This window comes from Schistosoma mansoni, chromosome 7, assembly GCF_000237925.1.
Source record: "Schistosoma mansoni strain Puerto Rico chromosome 7, complete genome".
Classification (NCBI taxonomy): Eukaryota; Metazoa; Platyhelminthes; class Trematoda; order Strigeidida; family Schistosomatidae; genus Schistosoma; species Schistosoma mansoni.
Genome location: NC_031501.1, coordinates 1,859,383 through 1,879,081, shown reverse-complemented (window position 1 = coordinate 1,879,081; position 19,699 = coordinate 1,859,383). Strand labels below are relative to the sequence as shown.

The 19,699-nt window shown below is 34.9% G+C and overlaps 1 protein-coding gene across 1 annotated transcript in view; it reads right to left on the bottom strand.

The window, feature by feature from the left end:
* Nucleotides 1-4,123: 4,123 nt before the first annotated feature.
* The window catches only part of Smp_127790 (hypothetical protein), a gene marked incomplete at both ends in the record, with an annotated part of 26,544 nt that continues 10,968 nt past the window's right edge, over nucleotides 4,124-19,699 (bottom strand). The window contains one exon of the mRNA XM_018798593.1: nucleotides 4,124-4,165. Within this exon, the coding sequence (XP_018653520.1) occupies nucleotides 4,124-4,165 (42 nt within the window). The remainder of the gene's footprint in view (nucleotides 4,166-19,699) is intronic.

Sequence of the window (19,699 nt, the reverse complement as noted above, 5' to 3'; positions counted from 1 at the left end):
TGAATTTATACAGAATGAGACAAATTTTTAATTTCGATTATTTGCGTGAATAATCAGGTCATTGAAAATACGATGTACACTCAAATGTAATAATCATTCAGTGATGGTCTACATGATTGGAACGATTAAAATATGTAATAGACATAACGTTTATGTGTAAGTTAATAAGTTGAATTTCACAATGATTAATAATACCTCCAAGCCTACTAATAAAAATTTCTGGTGAATTCTGTTGCATATAAAACCTAGACGAAGGGTCTACCACGGATGTTTCTCACGTTTTCAAACATTTAAACTATATTTAACAACAATGTATTATAGAACATTGTTTTCCTAGCTTTAAAATGTTGATTTATTTCATGTAGAACAAACGAGTAATCAAAACATTTTCAACGTATATAATTTATTTCTTACAATTAGAATTCATATATATGACATTGGATGCATTAGGAATCCTCGTTTTCTGTAAGACTCGTTTTAATTGAGGAAACAATGTATTTATGTCTACTACCCTCAATCTTCTTTGTCACAGAAGAAGTACTAAGGAAAACGACTGGACAAAAATTAAAGAAGCACTAACTTCAACGTGTCAGGAGGTTCCGAGTCACAAGAAGCACCATCATATAGAGTGAACCACCATCGATAAGCTGGCCAAGATTCAATAAAGGAAGAACAAGAAGACAGCAATCAACAGCAGTCGAACTAGGGCAAAGACATTTAAGGCACACGCCGACTAAACAGAAGCAAACAAGAAGGTGGAGAGTAGCATTGAAGCCGATAAGCGGAAATACGTAGAAGACCTAACAATGACAGCGAAGGCTGCAAGAGAAGAATATATGAGACAGATATATGATATAACAAAGAAACCAACAGAAAAATACGACAAACCAGAGGGACTAGTCAATAACAAAGAAGGCAAGCCAATCACTGAGGTTCAAGAACAGCTGAATAGGTGGATAGAGCATCATCAAGAACTTTTGAACAGACCAGTCCCACTGGACCCATCGGACATCGAAGCAGCACACATAGACCTTCCTACAGATGTCGCTCCACCAAAGATAGAAGAAATCAGGATGGCCGTCAGACAAGTCAAGAGTGGTAAGCAGCTGAACTAGACAACATACCATCTGAACCACTGAGGTTAGATAAAGAAGTTAACTTAAAGACACTCCAATTTCTATATTGGAAGATTTGGGAGGAAGAACAAGTGCTGACGGACTGGAAAGAAGGATACCTCACCAAGGTACCAAAAATAGGAGATTTGAGCTGTTGTGAGGAAAACGTAAACACCACACTGCAATCCGTACCAATAAACGTTTTCCACAGTGTTGTTGAACCGGATGAAAGATTAAGTAGATGCCCGACCTCTAAATCAGCAGACTGTATTCCGTAAGGATAGGTGGTGTACCGACTATATCGCCACACTATGGATCATTGTTGACCAGAGAACAAACCAGCTTTCAGATGAATTAGAAATTAATAAAAGACGCCGGAAGTGTATAAGGCACACATTGAGGAAATCTCCAAAATGTATCACGAATCAAGCCCTAAATTGGAATTCTGAAGGCCAAAGGAAAAGAGGCAAACCAGAGATCATATGAGAAAGGGAATTGAAGGCAGACATCAAAAGAATGAATAGCAATCGGTAACAACTAGAAAGGAAAGTCAAGGACAGAGTTGGGTGATCCATGCTCCTCCACAAGTGTTACAGGGGCATAAATAAGTAAGTCAGTAAACGATTGAAGTGAACGTTATTGGGATCGTGTCACATAGTGGACGTCAACTCTTGGACCTCGAACATTCAGCTGACGAGTCCTAAATGGAACGAAACCTACTTTCTGGATTTCAATGCTAGGTACATTTCACCTATGTTAAAGATAATTTTCAACTTACCAATAAGTGTTGTAACAGGATGTGCATTATGGGGACAATGATTTGTTAGATTCATTCGAAATTCATTATCATTAGTCAGAATTGCTTGTTTACTGCTTATATCATTTTTTCTTAGTAAAAAACAATCACAAGATTCTCCTTCTGAACATATTCTTTCTGATAACATGGACAATACAGGATGACGATGTGGTGGTTTAGGTGGTTGTGAATATGATGGCAATGATGTTTCTATTGATGCTATTGAAGAAAGAATTGGAAATGTTTGTTGTTCCTGACATTGTGGATATGGTAACTGAACATATGTTACACCTGTATCGCATATAATTCTACCAGTCATTGAAGGTGAACAGGAAGTTAAAGATGATGATGATGATGATGGCGTCAAAGATGATATGTTTAGTGAAGTTTGATTACATAAAAAAGAGCAAATAGGTATTGTTGTAATGTGTTTATTCATAGAAGATGATATCATTTGATTCCTTTCAAATTTATCATTATCAATGTTACTAAAAGGGTAATTAAATTTGACTTGATTTAATGAAGAATCATTAATGTTACTACTACTAGAAAAATCACTTTGTAATCTTTTGGGATGATCAAAACTTGAATCCTTTAATTCTTTTGGTATTGTTACTGTTATTGGTGCAACTGATGATGAGGCTAATGACGTTTTCTTGCGAAAATTGACAATTAACTATGAAGTAGAAGACAAAACAATAAGTGAAAAGTGTTATTGTGAAAGAAAAGTGAATTTGGATAGAAAGAAAACAAAATAAAAGTTATTTTTTAACAGATTAAACAATTTACCTTATAAGTAAAAGTATTCTGTTCAATAATTGTCTTCAGTGAGTTGTTATCTCACAACAGACGTGGTTGAACTCCACTGGTCACTGCTTCCCACTAGAACTCCAGGACATGTATCTTGAAGTCAGTCACTAGTGAGCGTGTGATTATAATCAGAAGGGGTTTTGTGGACTGGTAGGTCCTGGGTTCGAATCTCACTCGCGAGGCATAAATCGTGGATGCACACTGCTGAGTCCCACAGTAGGAAGAAACAGCCGTCCAGTGCTTCCAGGTTTTCCATGGTGGTCTAGCTTCAATTGACTGATGATTTCAACTATTAAAAATACTGAAATCTCCACAAAACCCCTTCTGATTATAATCATACGCTCACTAGTGACTGACTTTAAGATACATTTCCTGGAGTTCTAGTGGGAAGCAGTGACCAGTAAAAGTATTCTATTAGTCAGTCAATTAGCTATCGCTTATGTTGAGTCTGGTATAGACGTGCATTTCTTTAAGTTATCATACCATAACTACCACGACGAAACGAAGTTAACATGATGAAGTGATGTTGAGATTGAAATTATGTAATAGGAATGACATAGAAAATGACTAAACAGTCCCAATATAATTAGAGAAAGTAGGATGGAATGGTGGAAATGAGAAAATTCAAGGTCGAGAGGAAGACAAGAACTGAATGAATGTAATCTGGTATGAATGAATCTGAGCCATGTTATTTAACACTTTTAAATACTAGCTACGAAATTAGTGAAGATTTCAACCGTGTAGCTTCGTCCAACAGTAGACGACTTCGTGAATGGTGCCACTTTTTGGTTTGTTATTAATGATAAATATATATGCTACTCCGAACAACGCTTTATTCAGTGTGCAGTAATTGAAATCATGTTAGTCAAGCGCTGAATTTCAATTGAACCCCCAAAATCAAGCTTCACTCAGCAAATGAGTTTATATAATTCGACCCAGTTAGCAATACTGAAGACAAACGTGACAGTGATTACTGACTAAAGTGATCAAACAGTGTAAACTATTAGTCCTAAAGCTGTTCGTATAAGTCAGCACAGATGTTTCGATTATAAACAAATTTTTAAAAAGTCCATAAACCGCTAACATAGATAGTTCAGAAGAACTCTATTATATACTTCGATTGTTATAACTACAGTAAAGTTAAGATTGAAATCTGTTTCTTCAATTCGCATTTTGTTGATTATCTCTCTCATTGCAACTTAATATGAAATGGGATAACTGAGGTTGATACACAATCATCTAAGATTGTATAATGAAACCTTTTTTTAGGTGACATCGTCCGTAATGGCACAAATTCATTTATTCTTTACCTTATTTTCAATATGTAACTAAAGAATTCCTTTATATGTGTTACTTCCACTCAATCTCTTTTTAAGACATTCTCAATGTTCATTTGTTATCATTATGATTGCAATTCATCTTGTAATGACATCTGTCCCAAGATCTAAAGTGATGATAACTAACTAATAAACTGACTAACAATAACTAAAGAGACTAAGAAAAAAGTCATTACAAACTACTTAAATAAAACTATAATCATTCGGTCTATGGAATAGGCTAGTTGATAAAATTAAGCTTACAAATTTAACGTTATCATAGAAGTTTACAAATTTGAAGTGAGAAAAACATTGTCATAAGTATATAACTGATCAAAATTTCTATTAGTTGACATGTACTGCTGAAAGTTACAAATATTTATTTTAAAATATACACTGGAGGAATAAGGAGTTATTAATGTTAGTATTACTATTGTCATTACTAGTAGTATTAGTTTTTATAGAGTTTTGTTCTCTGATCTAGATGGTTTGGTCATAGAGCTTTTTATCGTTCATCTGAACGACATCATCAGCTCAAACTTTGGATAGAAGTGAAGTGTTTGAATTTTTCCATATGTACTTCACAGTTTGTTCTGTACACCTCAATGATGATTGGTTTTTGTTGACCTTAAATCTATCATTGTTTATTTCTTTGTTTTGGTTGTATCTCCCATTGGTTTGATTTTTGTTCCTATGTTTCTGGATGATCTTCCTGATTAGGTGATAAATTGGATTGATTTCAATGTGCTTGTTTATTGCTGATTGACCTGAGTGCCAAGCTTCTAAAAATTCTCTGGTGCTTTTTGGAATTGTCTTTGTCTAAAATCTCCACATTTTTCCAGTCGAATATGTGTACGCAGTTGTTCACGTGCATTTATATAAGTGAAGACATATCATGGCATTTGACTGCTGATTGATGTTCATGCATGCAAAGATGAAGAGATCAACAAGAACCAATCAACATCGAAATGTACACAACAAACTGTGAACCACATGTGGGGAAATTCAAATACTTAACTTCTATCCGAAGTTTGTGCTGATGATGTCGTTCAGAAGAAGAAGAATGACCAAACCATTCAGCTAAGAGAACAAAACTTCATCAAAATCACCCACCTTAAAATTAATGCAGTGAACAAAACACGGTGGGGACAATGGAATGTAGTAAAACATTACAGAATATCTCATTAAAATATGAGAACCAGATAATTTTCAAAATAACAATCAATTGTTTTAATTTGACTGTTTCTTCTGCAAATATCCGTCCATAGTCTCCAATTATAATTGTTCATGCATTTTCATACCAATTGCGTGCTATTTCCTTTCTTTCCTTATCGATCTTCTACTGAAATACATTCAATGCTCGATCATCACCATATACTACTTATGTGGATATCAGTAACCCACACCATAGTATTAGTATTATTGTTACTATTATTAGTAGTAGTATTGGCATTAGTATTGTTATTATTATTAATAATAATACTTGGCAATAATTCTAAAATATTTATCTATCTATTTAAACAATATTTATTTATCCAGTTATTTACTTAATTTCAAATACTGAAAACAATTTAACATAATGTAAATATAATTCTGATATTGTTTCTTTTTTTTTTGTTTTGATTGTTTGTTTAAAACATACTTATAACTTGAATGTAATATATAATTGTAACTAGATGGTAATATACATATTGAAGTAGGATATTATGCAAAAATGGATGTATATTACTAGGAATTGATTAATGAATGTAATATACGATTGTAACTAGATGGTAATATATTTTGAAATAGGATAATATACAAAAGTGGATGTATATCACTGGGACATGACTAATTAACAGTCATTAATAGAAACTATGAGTAAATATAATAATTCACTTAGTATTGTTTGTTTGAATCTTCTCATTGATGTTTAGGACTGCAACTGGTCAGTCTCTAATTGACATATGTGCATACTGTGCGTATTGCCTCAATATAGCCTCCATTCACAAGCATTATAAACAAAGATAGATAGTGGTTAGCAGTGGAATCCAGGACACGATGGCGTTTGAAGCGAAAGGTACTGGGTTCGAGTCCCAGAGTGAACATCAACTCTGAGATGCAGGCACATCCAGCTGATGAGTCCCGAATAGGAAAAAACGCGCGTCCTGGATTCCACTGCTAGCCACTGTCCATCTTTGCTTATACATATATTGATTGTTAAAAGTTAAATTTATTTCAGTAAAATAAGCTAATGGTTATCTGGAATTAGTAGTGCAATAGATAATGAGCAGGTATTTTGAGTGAAAAGTATTGGCTTTGAATATCTATGTGAATATGGACACTAGGATGGAGGTATCTCGCGAAGATCAATACCAAATAAGACTTCTAGCCTACTATCCGACATTAGTTTGAAGTAATATTAATTACATAAAATGAAGTTGATATATATATATAATATGCACCTATGGTATTTTTCATACATTATTTAGGAAGTTGTCCAATATACTGGACATACTGTCTTGCATTGAGTATGACTTTAACTGTTATCATTACTGTGCATTTTAAATGATTGTTATGAAACCTATCGTAAACTGAGCAAATTTTCACAAATTATCAATCTAAATCATAATCGTATGCTTATCAATGTCTCGAATGAAAATGGATTATACAGATTTTTGAGTATGAAATTATAACTAGGATTGAGGAGATAACCACTGATTAGAAAATATTGAATGTTCAATACATAATTATTTAATGCTTTAGATATATCAGTGCTTTTTTTCAAGGATGTCATTTGGTGATGAAAAATATTCACACAACAAAAAATATTATTACTATCCAATAAGCCATTATCAGGACAGTCGTGCAAGGACTATCGCTAATTACGGTATTTCAATAGTAAGCACATCCCTCTGATGAGTTCCAAGAAGGAAGAAATGTGCGTTATTGATTCCATTACTAGCCACTATTTATGTCTACTTAAAATACTTGGGACTTAATGCAGATATCGAAGTGATCCGCACAGGATCCATATGCCAATAAAAGACTGATCAATTGCAGTCCTAAACATCAATGGGAAGATCCAAACAACATATATATGAATATGATTGTAACTTTGCTTAAAATCTGGAAATCACTGTCTCAAATTATTTAAAAATGGTAACTAATATTCGGTAATCGATAATATTTTTTCTGAGTGGCCTATTTACTTCTCGTTACCTAGCTAATTTTAAGTACTCACTTGCCGTACATATGTATAAGGTCAGTTACAATTTTATAATAACAAAACGTCTATTTCATAAATATTGACGATTCATTCGATTTTGTTATCTAGTCTGATAATAGCTCCATTTGATGTTATCAAAATACATTGTAAATGCATTACGAACTACATATTTAGTGCATAGATTTACATCTTTGGTGTTGCTGACATGAATAGAATCATGTTTATCGAATCAATAATCATTAGTAAGCAGATTAAAGAAAATGTCTTTAGAAGACTGATATATTATACATAGATACCTCAGCTAAATAATTTAAACTGTCCAAATCAATTTGTAAGTAACATCTTTAGGTTACATCGTTTTGTGTCATTTGTTACAGTGCAGAGAATTCTTTTATTCACTGTCTTCAGCTTGTTTGAATCATGTCCAAAAAACGTTTTCCAAGCAGAAATATTGTAATTTTTTGTTATGTTCATGGTGAAACGTTGCTAACGAATATTGCTCAATTTCTGCTGTTTTAACCCTATATAGTTAGTCCTCATTATTATATACTATAGTTTTAGAGGGGTTGTTCTTTGAAACACTGTTGCTATGGTAAGTTTGACTATGAACAGAATCCATCTAAAACTGAAAACGTACCTTGTCTTTGGATTCTGTTGGTAAATTATTCAAAATCACATAGAAAACCGTCACATACATATTTTAAACAAAATTAACGGTATTAAATAAACATTGAAGATAACTATGAGACAATAAATTATGATATGGAAACGAATGTCAATAATTAACCCATAAATTGTGCACGAGTACTAATATTTTAAGAAAATAGGAACGATATAAATGATTTAGCCTTGAGCTATTCATTTTACATCTATAATCACAATAAAGTAGTGATACATTTTATGAGTTTATTTGTTGAAAGCGTCAGTCAAATAAAGCTAGACCACCATGGAAAACCTGGAAACACTGGACGGCCGTTTCGTCCTATTATGGGACTCATAGGCAGTGAGCATCCACGATCCCACACTCGCGAGATTCGAACCCAGGACCTACCATTCTCGCGCCAGAGCACTTAACCGACAGACTACTGAGCTAGCCGGCATCCAACGGTATTAATGCCTAACTTCAACTGATCCACGAAGTTGAGCAACCGTGGATCATTGTGTTCAATGAGTTGATATCTCATAACAGACCTGGTTGAACTTCAATGGTCACTGCTTCTCACTAGAACTCTAGGAAATATCTCTTGAAGTCAGTCACTAGTGAGCATATGATTATTATTATCAGAAATAATAATGATAGAGTACAACAATATATTGATAACGTCTATGCAAATATACTATTTTGATGATGTGAAAACTATCAGTCTTAGTTAGTCAACTGAAATCTTTCAGAGGTTTCCCAATATTTTGTGTGATATTTTACAATAAATATACTCTTGTTAACCGACGAAATATTCCTTATTAACCTTATCGTTAGCTATAGTTTGGTACTATCAAGGTATGCGTACAAAAAGGTTACCATGTCAGTAAAAAATGATTAATTTATTTCTAAAAATAATCAGTGGTAAAGTACAATATTAGGTAACAAGATAAATGTATTTTGCTCCATAAATTTTTCTTATATACTTACAATCTGTGTAAGTGTGCGCGCGTAAAGAAGTTCAGTTCACTAAAAAAAAGTAACGTTGTACTTATCAGTTGTGATTTTAAATATCACTAAGTACCGTTTCAATATTACAACTTTCAATTTGATTGGTTCTATCTTTATTCTGTTCTACTTTAATGTATTATTGTTGACTATTTACTTACACTGCAGAAAACATTATAAAACACACCACGGATAGATTATTGAGTAGTGAGTAATGTCTTTGTTTAGTTCTTTATTGCTGATCAAGTTCTATCGATCATGTTGCAATATGGTCAACAGTCTATGTCACTCGACTTCATTTATACTCCGTTGTAATGTAATAAGGTGGTTGAAAATAGTGGACATGAAACCGTAGACCTACAAAAACTAGACAAAAGTTACTTGAGTCACAACTCAGTGATCAGTTGATTGCAAATATTTTAGTCCTATGAGAGATTATTCTCGATCTGAACAGCTCAGTGGTAAAAATCTCAGACTGTGAAGCTAGTAGAGATGGAATTGAACACATTGGGAAGTGAACCATTCCAAAGGATTGTAGTTACATCTTGTTGACAAGTGTTAAACAGAACGAAACCCGGGAGAAGCAAGACTTTCTATTAACTACCTTCAGATAACTAATAAATTATAAAATATTTTCCCACGTAATAGCCGTACATTTTTAAGGACTTTATTAGTGGATCTCATAAATATCTCTAACAAGGTAAGTGTTTTCTCAGTCGTTAAATTGAGAGTAAGATAAAATAAGCAGTTGAATATGTCACTTTCATCACTTACAGTAGGAGATTTCTGGCAAATAGTTCATTTAAATAAAATACAACTCATCAATCCCATGGGAATTATTAATGATTTCAAAATTTTATTATTTAATTTCATGAACAATAGATAGTTGATAATAGTCAGTCAGTCAGTCAGCCACAGCGTAGGACCAAACACTCATATCCATCGGTCCGAGTTGCCATACCTCATCAGCACAACAAGATGAACGCCAAATTCATAGAAGTAGTTACTTTAATGGTGGTAATATATAAAAGAAAGATTGTATACAAAGATATAGTACAGAAAGAAAGACAGATATAAAGCAATTTTAATCTCACAGTTTAAAGGAAGACAAACATTGTATTCACCTACGCCATTGTGATCGATTCTCAGCCATGTCACATAGAGTCTCCAACCATTGGTTACGATAGTCGCGCGGACTCCAAACAAGTAGTCTGCATCTACCAACATGGCTCAGACTAGAAGTTAGTGACTTCAAGCTCTGATGCTACGTTTTGATTTGGCTGCCCCTAACTCTCTTTCAACCATCCCCAATGCTAGTCAGCATTATGCTTCGTAGTATTCGGTGTTCAGGCATACGTAACACGTGGCCCGACCATCTCAGTTGATGAAGATTCATAACCTCATCAACTGATTTGCCATCATTTCCTGATACCCTGTGTCTAACCTCACTATTGCTATTTCAAACAGTTTTTTTAAATCCATCTCTTATCAACATCTCTTATCAACAATATGTTGTTCAGCTGATATAGAAAGGATTCATAAAGAAATTAGACGATATGATGACGATGATGACGATGATGATGATGATGATGATGATGATGATGATAAAACAGAATTACTTCATTGCATTGATACTACGTAGTATAATTCTTTTTATCTTATGTAACGTAGAACAACCAGTATTAAGTTTAGATCCAGAATAATTTCTTCTATAAGGCTAATTAAAAACTTAATACTGTCGTACAGTTCATCGATACATATTAAATGTTTTCTACATACTTGATTAAGTCCATCCATATATGATATAATATGAATGACAAGAAATGCTTAGGGCAATCATAAAACTAAAACATATTCCCGTTCACAGCTTAAATGAAAATAGTGAACTTTTTAAGAGGTTTCTTTTTTCTTTCATCTGATAAATCACTTGATAAATCATTTGATAAATCACTTCAATAAACCATAAGATTAAAATAGCTTCATATCTATCTTCCTTCCTATAGTATATCCTTATATACAATCTTTCTTTTATATACTACTACCACTAAATTAACTGCTTCTATGATTCCGTTGTTCATGTTGTTGTGCTAACGAGGTATGGATACTTGAACCGATGCATATATGTGCCTGGTTCTAAGTTGTAGCTGACTGACTGACTGATTGATTATTTCAAACCAGTAAACATTCATATTCAAAGAGAGGTTTTGTGGAAATGATAGTAATTTGATAGTTGAATTGATGAATCAATTGAAGCTGGACCACCATGGAAAATATGGAAGCACTGGAGGGCCGTTTCGACCTAGTATGGGACTCCTCAGTGACAGTGCTCATCCATAATCTCACCTCGCGAGATTCAAACCCAGGACTAAAAATACCACCATCTGAATATAATCACCATATGCTCACTAGTGACTGACTTCAAGAGGTATTTCCTTTAGTTCTAGTGAGAAGCTGTGACTAGTGGGGTTCAACCAGGTCTGTTGTGAGATAGTAACTCATTGAAGACAATGGTGGACGGTAACGGAATTTTGTGGGTTGGTTGAAGTTAGATATCAACACCATTGGATGGTGGCTCAATGGTCTAGAGGTTAAGTGTTCGCGCGCGAGAATGATAGGTCCTGGTTTCGAGTCTGCAGATGTACATTGCCACTGAGGAGTCCCACACTAGGACGAAACGGCCATCCAGTGCTTCCTGGTTTTCCATGGTGGTCTAGACTCAAATGACTCATGAATTCAACCATTAAATTACTATAATTTTCTTAGCTGTACACAAGATAATCTATCATTCTTTTCAACTAGTCTCCATGACATCGTGCTTATATATTAGAAACCCTTTTTCTAAACAACAAGATTTACATACATACATATAGCCAATTATGTATACATAAAAAACAAGCCTAATTATTTCTTTTTTTTCCTTATTACTATCATAATACTATGATTATTTACACTTATTATGAATTATCTTACTACTTATTATCTTCTACATATAACAGTAATTAATTTTTATTGAGATGAAAATTATTAAATTACAGATACAAATATGGGTATTTATTAGTTTGTGAATGAGTTAATGAATGATTGAATGACTACATTAGTATAAACATGTATACATATATTCAAGTAAGTTGGTGTTTCCCTTCCCCCCCCTCGAAAAAAAATGATCAGAACTTATATGTAAACAAATCTAACTGATTTAAATAATCAACAAAAAAGACAGTCTACCGTAAAACTAATAGAGTCATAGGGTAATAGGTAAGGAAATACAAATTGGTTGATAAGCTAATAATTTTTCATTAGTTTAGATGATTGAAAAAATGTATTATGCATGCTCAGCCACCATCTTACTCTATGGCCTATTGTTTATGGTGTAAGAGTGTGTTAGTGAAAACATAGATATGGCCGGAATAACACGTTACACATGTCCATAAAGTTACTGAAGTTTGGGCTAGGTCATGATGGTAGCTACAATCTATTTAGTTGGAGACCACACTAATGTCGTGTGACATGACTTAAGACTAAATTCACCTGATAACGTTTTATTCAACAAATTCATTCTTACTTCTCGGATCCTATTGCTTATGCCTAATCTTTTCTTTACCACTAGTAATGTTACTACTTCTACTACGTATGTTTTCAGTTCTCCATCGAACATATTTATATTTCTTAAAAACATAGAATTTCTAAGAATGTGAGTCAAAAAATACGAAACTCCGATGAATAATCATAAAACTGAATCCAAAACTTATCCGGAGGCTAACAGTTTTGATGATGAAACATGTTAGTATAACTAGAATTCATCTAAACTAAGCATGGTATACTTTTCGATTAACGAATTTATAGATGTTATGAAGTGCAACTAGAAGGTGATTGGAAGTAGTCGACAAGAAGTCTTCCCCAGAAGGATATAACTGTAATCTTGATGAAACTGGTATTCTTAAGAGCTATTCATGCCATGACTGATCTTTCATAAGACCGAAGTATATTTATCATTGATGGAGTTTTGGTCCCCTCAAGAATACAGGTATACAGTGATGAGTGCATAATAGTGCGAAACCGAAGTTCAGGGTTTACTATCAACTACCTCTAACAACCATCCAAAATCTCAACATGGTACACTCATTGTTACCAGTTTACCAGTTTAATGATTTCAGACTGCTAGCAAATCTTACCATATTTTCTATAGCACCATAGAACTAGTAATACTGAGAAGTTCGTTAGCATAGGGGAGATTTGTGGAGACCGAAGGATTTTCATATTTTGAATCATGGAAAGATCATAGCTAGACCACCATTGAAAACCTGAGAACACTGAACGATTGGTTCGTCTTATTACGGCACTCTATAGCAATGGGGATCCACTAGCTTATCATAGAATATCGAACCATAGACCTCTGAGGTCTCACTCAAACGTTTATCTTCTGGATCAATGAGTTGGAATCCAACAGCGTTAATGTCCAACGTTAACCAATTCATGATATTAACCAGACCTTATCCACTGCCTGTGGTGAATAATTATCTCATACCCGAATAAATGATTCAGTTTACATTTAAAAACTATTATCTGGTAATTATTCACTTAATGATGGATAGTAACATCTATTCAGCATGTTTTACCAAAATTATTTTTGTTCGTCGACTGATAGCTGAAGATAAACTACTAAAAGTCAAGAGGTTTAAATCTTCAGATTTATCTTGGTTTGAAATACATAAAAAGTGAATAACTATGAAATATCACTGTATTGAATACAAGTGATTTAGACGTTGTAGTGTCCACAGTAATGTTAGACCAATGAAATGTAATCTAATTGCCCTATCTTTATAATTTTAATCGATTTCTTAATATTTATTGGCTTTCATAAATTCAACTTTACTCTGATAATCACTTGTTTAGCAATGGTTGATTTATAAAACAATAGGATTAAGGTATGTATAGCCGAATAAATTGAATAATTGCTGTGTTATATTTAGGATTGACTGAATTTTTATATTTGAACCATTATATTACGACTAAATGATTTAAAAATACAGTGTTTTTTCAAAACACAACTCATGCAATACACTTCAATGAAATTGTAGCCAACAAAGACTAAACAACTATCTATAGCTTCCAAATTTAAGTGATCTTCTTCTGGCTAATTCCACCTCTTTTGAAGTAGAAACATTCTCTTTTACATATAAAAATTAGCAATACATATATTTATAGGACAAGAATGCTTAAGATATGTTATAATACATTTCCATAGATGAGTATGTATATGTTCGTGTAAAAAATGTATAAAGTATGATCTATTTAACAAAACAGAACAATTAAGGTTATGTAAACAGAATGAAAAAGAAAACATTGGCTCATCTTTCTTCTTCTTCTCTCTTTCAATTTTGTTTACTAGGCTTTTTTTCTTTTTCTTTCTTTTCCAGAACAAGAAAAAAACACTCACAAAACATATAAACAGTGAGAAAAACATTTTTCGAACAAACATTTAAAACAAAAGATAAACGATATAAAAGAAAAAAATAATTTAACAGGGAATAAATGAAAAAAAACAAACAGCTGAAATATAAATTCGGTCAATCGGTATCAATGTAAACATATATATATATATATAACAATTACAATTGAAAAAAAAATAGAAAAAAAATAAAAATAAAAATAAAATCGATCTGTCATGAAAGTAAATAATCAATTGACTTAATTAATCTATTATTAATCAATCCATCAATCAATTAATTAATCAATTAATTCAGGTCCATTAAATAATCAATTAAACTATTAAAAAAAAATGAAAATAAACCATGGTGAATTATCACCAGAATAATAAAAGAATAAATGAATGAAAAATACAAATAAAAAGTCAAATAAATAAATGAAATAAATTTGAAAAACAAAAAAATAACAAAATTTTTTTTTAATTTTCAATTTAATTTTGTACACTAAAACGATTTTATTAAAACAAAGAGGGGGAGAGCAAAAAAATTAAATTTTTTTTATTTTTATGTTTTTTTTTTGAAAAAAAAATTTATTTATTTATTTTACCATGTCGATTATAATTAAATAAATGAATATTAACTAAAATAAGGTTATTGATATCTATCTATCCAGAAAATTATTATTATGTAATAATATAGACTTTTAAGTATATTTGTTAACTGATGTTTATACCATAGTAGAATTTACTTTTAATCATAGAAACAAATAGAATCAAATGATCACCAGAGGGTTTTGTGGAGATTATAATAATTTTATATAGGTAAGGTCATGAGTCAATTGAAGCTAGACTACCATGGAAAACCTGGAAGCACTAGATGGCCGTTTCGTCCTATTGTGGGACTCCTCGGCATTGTGCATCCACGATCCCACCTCTGGCTGTGGAACGTGGCTATTAAGAGTAGAAGTTACTTGTAAGTTACTAGTATTTGACCACAGATGTCTTAGAAATATTGCTCGCATCTGCTGGGATCACCAGGTAAGTAATAGTGAAGTTAGACGTCAAGGTATTAGGGAATGATGGTAAATCAGTTGATGAGGTTGTGAATCTTTATCGACAGAAATGGTTGGGTTACGTTTTACGTATGCCTGAACTCCGATTACCACGACGCCTAATGCTGACTAGCATTGAGGATGGTTGGAAGAAAGTTAGGGGTGACCAAAGCAAAACATGGCATCAGTACTTGAAGTCACTAACTTCCAGTCTGAGCAATGTTGGTAGATGCAGACTACTTGGTTGGGGTCCACGTGACTATCGTAACCAATGGTTGGAGACTGTGGGTGACATGGCTCACAATCGATCACAATGGTGTACGCGTATACACTCTTTATCTTCCCTTAAACCTTGAGATTAAAATTGCTTCATATCTGTCTTCTTTCTTATACTATATCCTTATATACAACCTATCTTTTATATATTACCACCATTAAATTAACTATGAATTTGGTGTTCATCTTGTTGTGTTAACGAGGTATGGAAACTTGGACCGATGCATAAATGTGCCTGACCTTACGTTGTAGCTGACTGACTAACTGACATGGGTATCCCTCTCACACTAACCATTGTATTTTTAACTGTTTTAAATACATCTATTATATCCTTAAATTAAGTAAAAAAAAATAAATCATTTAAATTCCTTCATATTTACACAATGTACATTTTGTACAACTTTGTATATATATACATAAGTAAATATTTGTTTCCAAAGATTTGATTTTCACTTCCTTTTTTTGTTTTAAGTATTGAATATATAAAACAATAGAGTTCATCATTTCATTGCAATCAAGGATGAGTTTTACCATCAGTTAACAGTTCTTCTCCAGAAAGCGCGTTCGACAGATATTGTAGTACTAGCCGGAGACTTGAATGCACAGGTCGGGCGTCTAGGCACAGAAGAGAGTCGTTTAGGTGGCCGATGGGGACTTGTTGGTCGCAGGACAGATAACGGGGACCGTTTGCTGCAACTGTGCACAGACCACAACCTGTTTCTGGCCAGCACTAACTTCCGGCACAGTCATCGCCGGTGTGCTACCTGGCGTCCTCCCTCTGCATCCCAAGCCTGGACTCAGATTGATCACATCGCGATCAGCTACCGCTGGCGTGGTTGTGTACAAGACTGCCGCTCCTTTTGGAGTACCTATCTGGAGTCTGATCATGCCCTGGTCTGCGCCAATCTCACCTTACTTTTCAGTGGCCGAAGGATTGACCACCACCAACGGATTGATATTAGTAAACTGGCTGCAACTTCTGTTGCAAGTAAGTATCGAGCGGAGCTAGCCTCTAGGCTAGCTACCACCCCACCGAAAAGTATAGATGAGCATTGGTTGCATCTTCACGACGCCATGAAAATAGCGAGTAAAGCCGCTTGCGGCTTCGCGAAACGTCCCGCTTACAAGCACTGGGTTTCTTCTGGCTCCTTACAACTGATGGAAGCCCGTCGGTCTACTCCGGGTGACCGTGAGTTTGACCACAAACGAAGGCTGTTACGTAATGAAATTGGGCAAAGCTTGCGTAAGGACCGGGAAGCCTGGTGGTCGGAGCGTGCTAATGAGATGGAAGCAGCAGCTGCGTCTGGTAACTGCCGGAAGCTCTTCCAACTCATCCGAGCCACTGGCAGCAAGAAGTCTGGTGTGAGTGAAACAATCTACGAGGATGACGGGATGCCAATCACTAACATCTGTCGACGTCTTGGACGATGGGCGGAATTTTTCGAACGGGGGCAGTTCAACTGGCCTGCTGCTCCGGCAACATCAACCAGCTTGTCCTGCCCCCCATGGCCGGTGACGACTGATCCACCAAACGAGGCGGAAGTCCGCAAGGAACTCCAACTCTTGAAACGTTACAAATCACCGGGCCCAGATGACTTACCTCCGACTCTTTTTAAAGATGATGGTGACTTTCTGACTAAGGAATTGACTGTGTTGTTTGGAAAGGTTTGGGAGCAAGAAAGTGTTCCAACATCTTGGAATGAGTCAATAGTCGTCCCTATCTTTAAAAAGGGTTCACGTTGTTCCTGCAATAACTATCGGGGGATAAGTCTACTTTCGATTGCGTCCAAACTATTGGCTTCTATCATTCTTCGTAGGTTGTTTAAAACCCGAGAACGATTGACTCGCGAGGAGCAGGCTGGTTTTCGTTCTGGTCGAGGATGCATTGATCACATCTTCACCCTCCGCCAAATGTTAGAACACCGTCATACTTATCGCAGGCCAACAATCGTAGTGTTTCTTGATATCAGGGCGGCCTTCGATTCGTTGGACAGGACTGTTCTCTGGGATTGTCTATTGAAGAAGGGTGTGCCTGAGAAGTTCATTAACATCTTAAAGGCCCTGTATACGAACACCTCAGGCAGAGTGAGGGCATACAACCACCTTTCTCCCTCGTTCCATTCGAGCAGTGGGGTTAGGCAGGGTTGCCCGATCTCACCATTCCTCTTCAACTTTGCCATCGACGACATCCTGGAAACAGCTCTGGTGGATGTAAGTAATGGCGGTGTGGATATGTTGCCTGGAGAACGACTTCTCGACCTTGAGTATGCGGATGATATTGTCTTACTGTGCGATAATGCCCAAGGCATGCAATCCGCACTTAATCAGTTGGCAATCAGTGTCCGCAGGTACGGCATGTGCTTTGCACCCTCCAAGTGCAAAGTACTCCTACAAGACTGGCAGGATTCTCATCCTGTACTCACCCTGGATGGTGAGGAGATCGAAGTAGTTGAGAAGTTCGTGTATCTAGGTAGCTATATAAGTGCTGGTGGTGGCGTGAGTGATGAGATTGATGCACGTATAATGAAAGCCAGAGCGGCTTATGCCAATCTGGGCCATCTTTGGCGCCTTCGTGATGTTAGTCTGGCTGTAAAAGGTCGGATCTACAACGCGTCGGTGAGAGCAGTTTTGCTCTATGCTTGGGAAACCTGGCCTCTCCGAGTTGAGGATGTTAGACGTCTCTCTGTGTTCGATCATCGTTGTCTCCGAAGGATTGCTGACATCCAGTGGCAACACCATGTTAGTAATGCAGAGGTTCGGCATCGTGTGTTCGTGCGCAGAGACGATAATTCAATTGGTGTCACCATCTTGAAACACCGACTTCGGTGGCTTGGACATGTTTTACGAATGTCGTCCCAGAGACTTCCACGTCGTGCATTATTTGCCGACCCTGGGACTGGTTGGAAAAAGCGGAGAGGAGGTCAGTGTATGACATGGTGTCGTGGCATGAAAGAGAGCTGCAAAGGGCTAGCTTCCGTTGGTCCTTCACGACTCCCTGGTTGGGGTCCGAGAGATGGTGCAACACAGTGGCTAGAGACGTTATCAGATATGGCTCAGAATAGAAGCCAGTGGCGATCCTGCTGCAACCTTCTTTTACTTTCTACATAAAGAATGGTTCTAACTTTCCTAACTGAAAGAGTCTTCTGGTTGTACATTTCAGTCCGCCTTATCTTTTCATCCCTTCTCTTTCTACTTTCATTATTTTGTGTGGCGCATATGTACCTGGTGCCCTTTTGTACCAATATATGTGTTTAAATAAATAAATAAATAAATAAATAAAATATATAAAACAAAACAAATGGATCAGTTAAGTTGCTAATCTTTAATCTTAAAGTACTTCATTTATTATATAATGAAGAATAAAATTGATCATAATTTAGTAGATGAAAATTATTGATTAAACAATCTTAGATACATTAGTTACATAAAATGTGTTTCCTTTTAATAATCATTCAATTTATAAAATGGATAATGTATTATTATTCAATTTACTAAACTGAATGATAAGTAGACAACGTAAATAAACAAGATTATATCGTTATAATAATGAATGAAATGTCAACATTGAAACCATTAGATAACGAGATAGTTGGAAATGTGATAACAAGATTTTGGTATGGAATATGATGAGAGTAAAGTTGAAGAGTATTAAACCAGAAAGTAACATTTGTTCAGTGTCTAATAGATTTTTAATGTGTCTTCAGATAATGTCATTAGTTCAGGATGAAGATTACTCTTTTCACAAATAAAACTCAAAAGGGGTTTTGTGAAGATTTCAGTATTTTCATAGCTGAAATACATGATGTCCATCGGATGCAAACTTGTCACACGTTTAGTTAGTAAAGAAGAGTTGAAAGCATCTAGGGGAAAATTCAAAAGTGAGTAGATATAGGTACCACGTATTATTGGGTAATACAAAACGACTAAAGGTATTGAAGGGTACGAATTCTCGAAAGAGAAAATCTAAAAATTAATGAGAATAATGGAATGCACCCTGTAGCCGCTAAGGATGAATTTTAAGCCATATTCATTCAAACGTCAATAAATCATTTG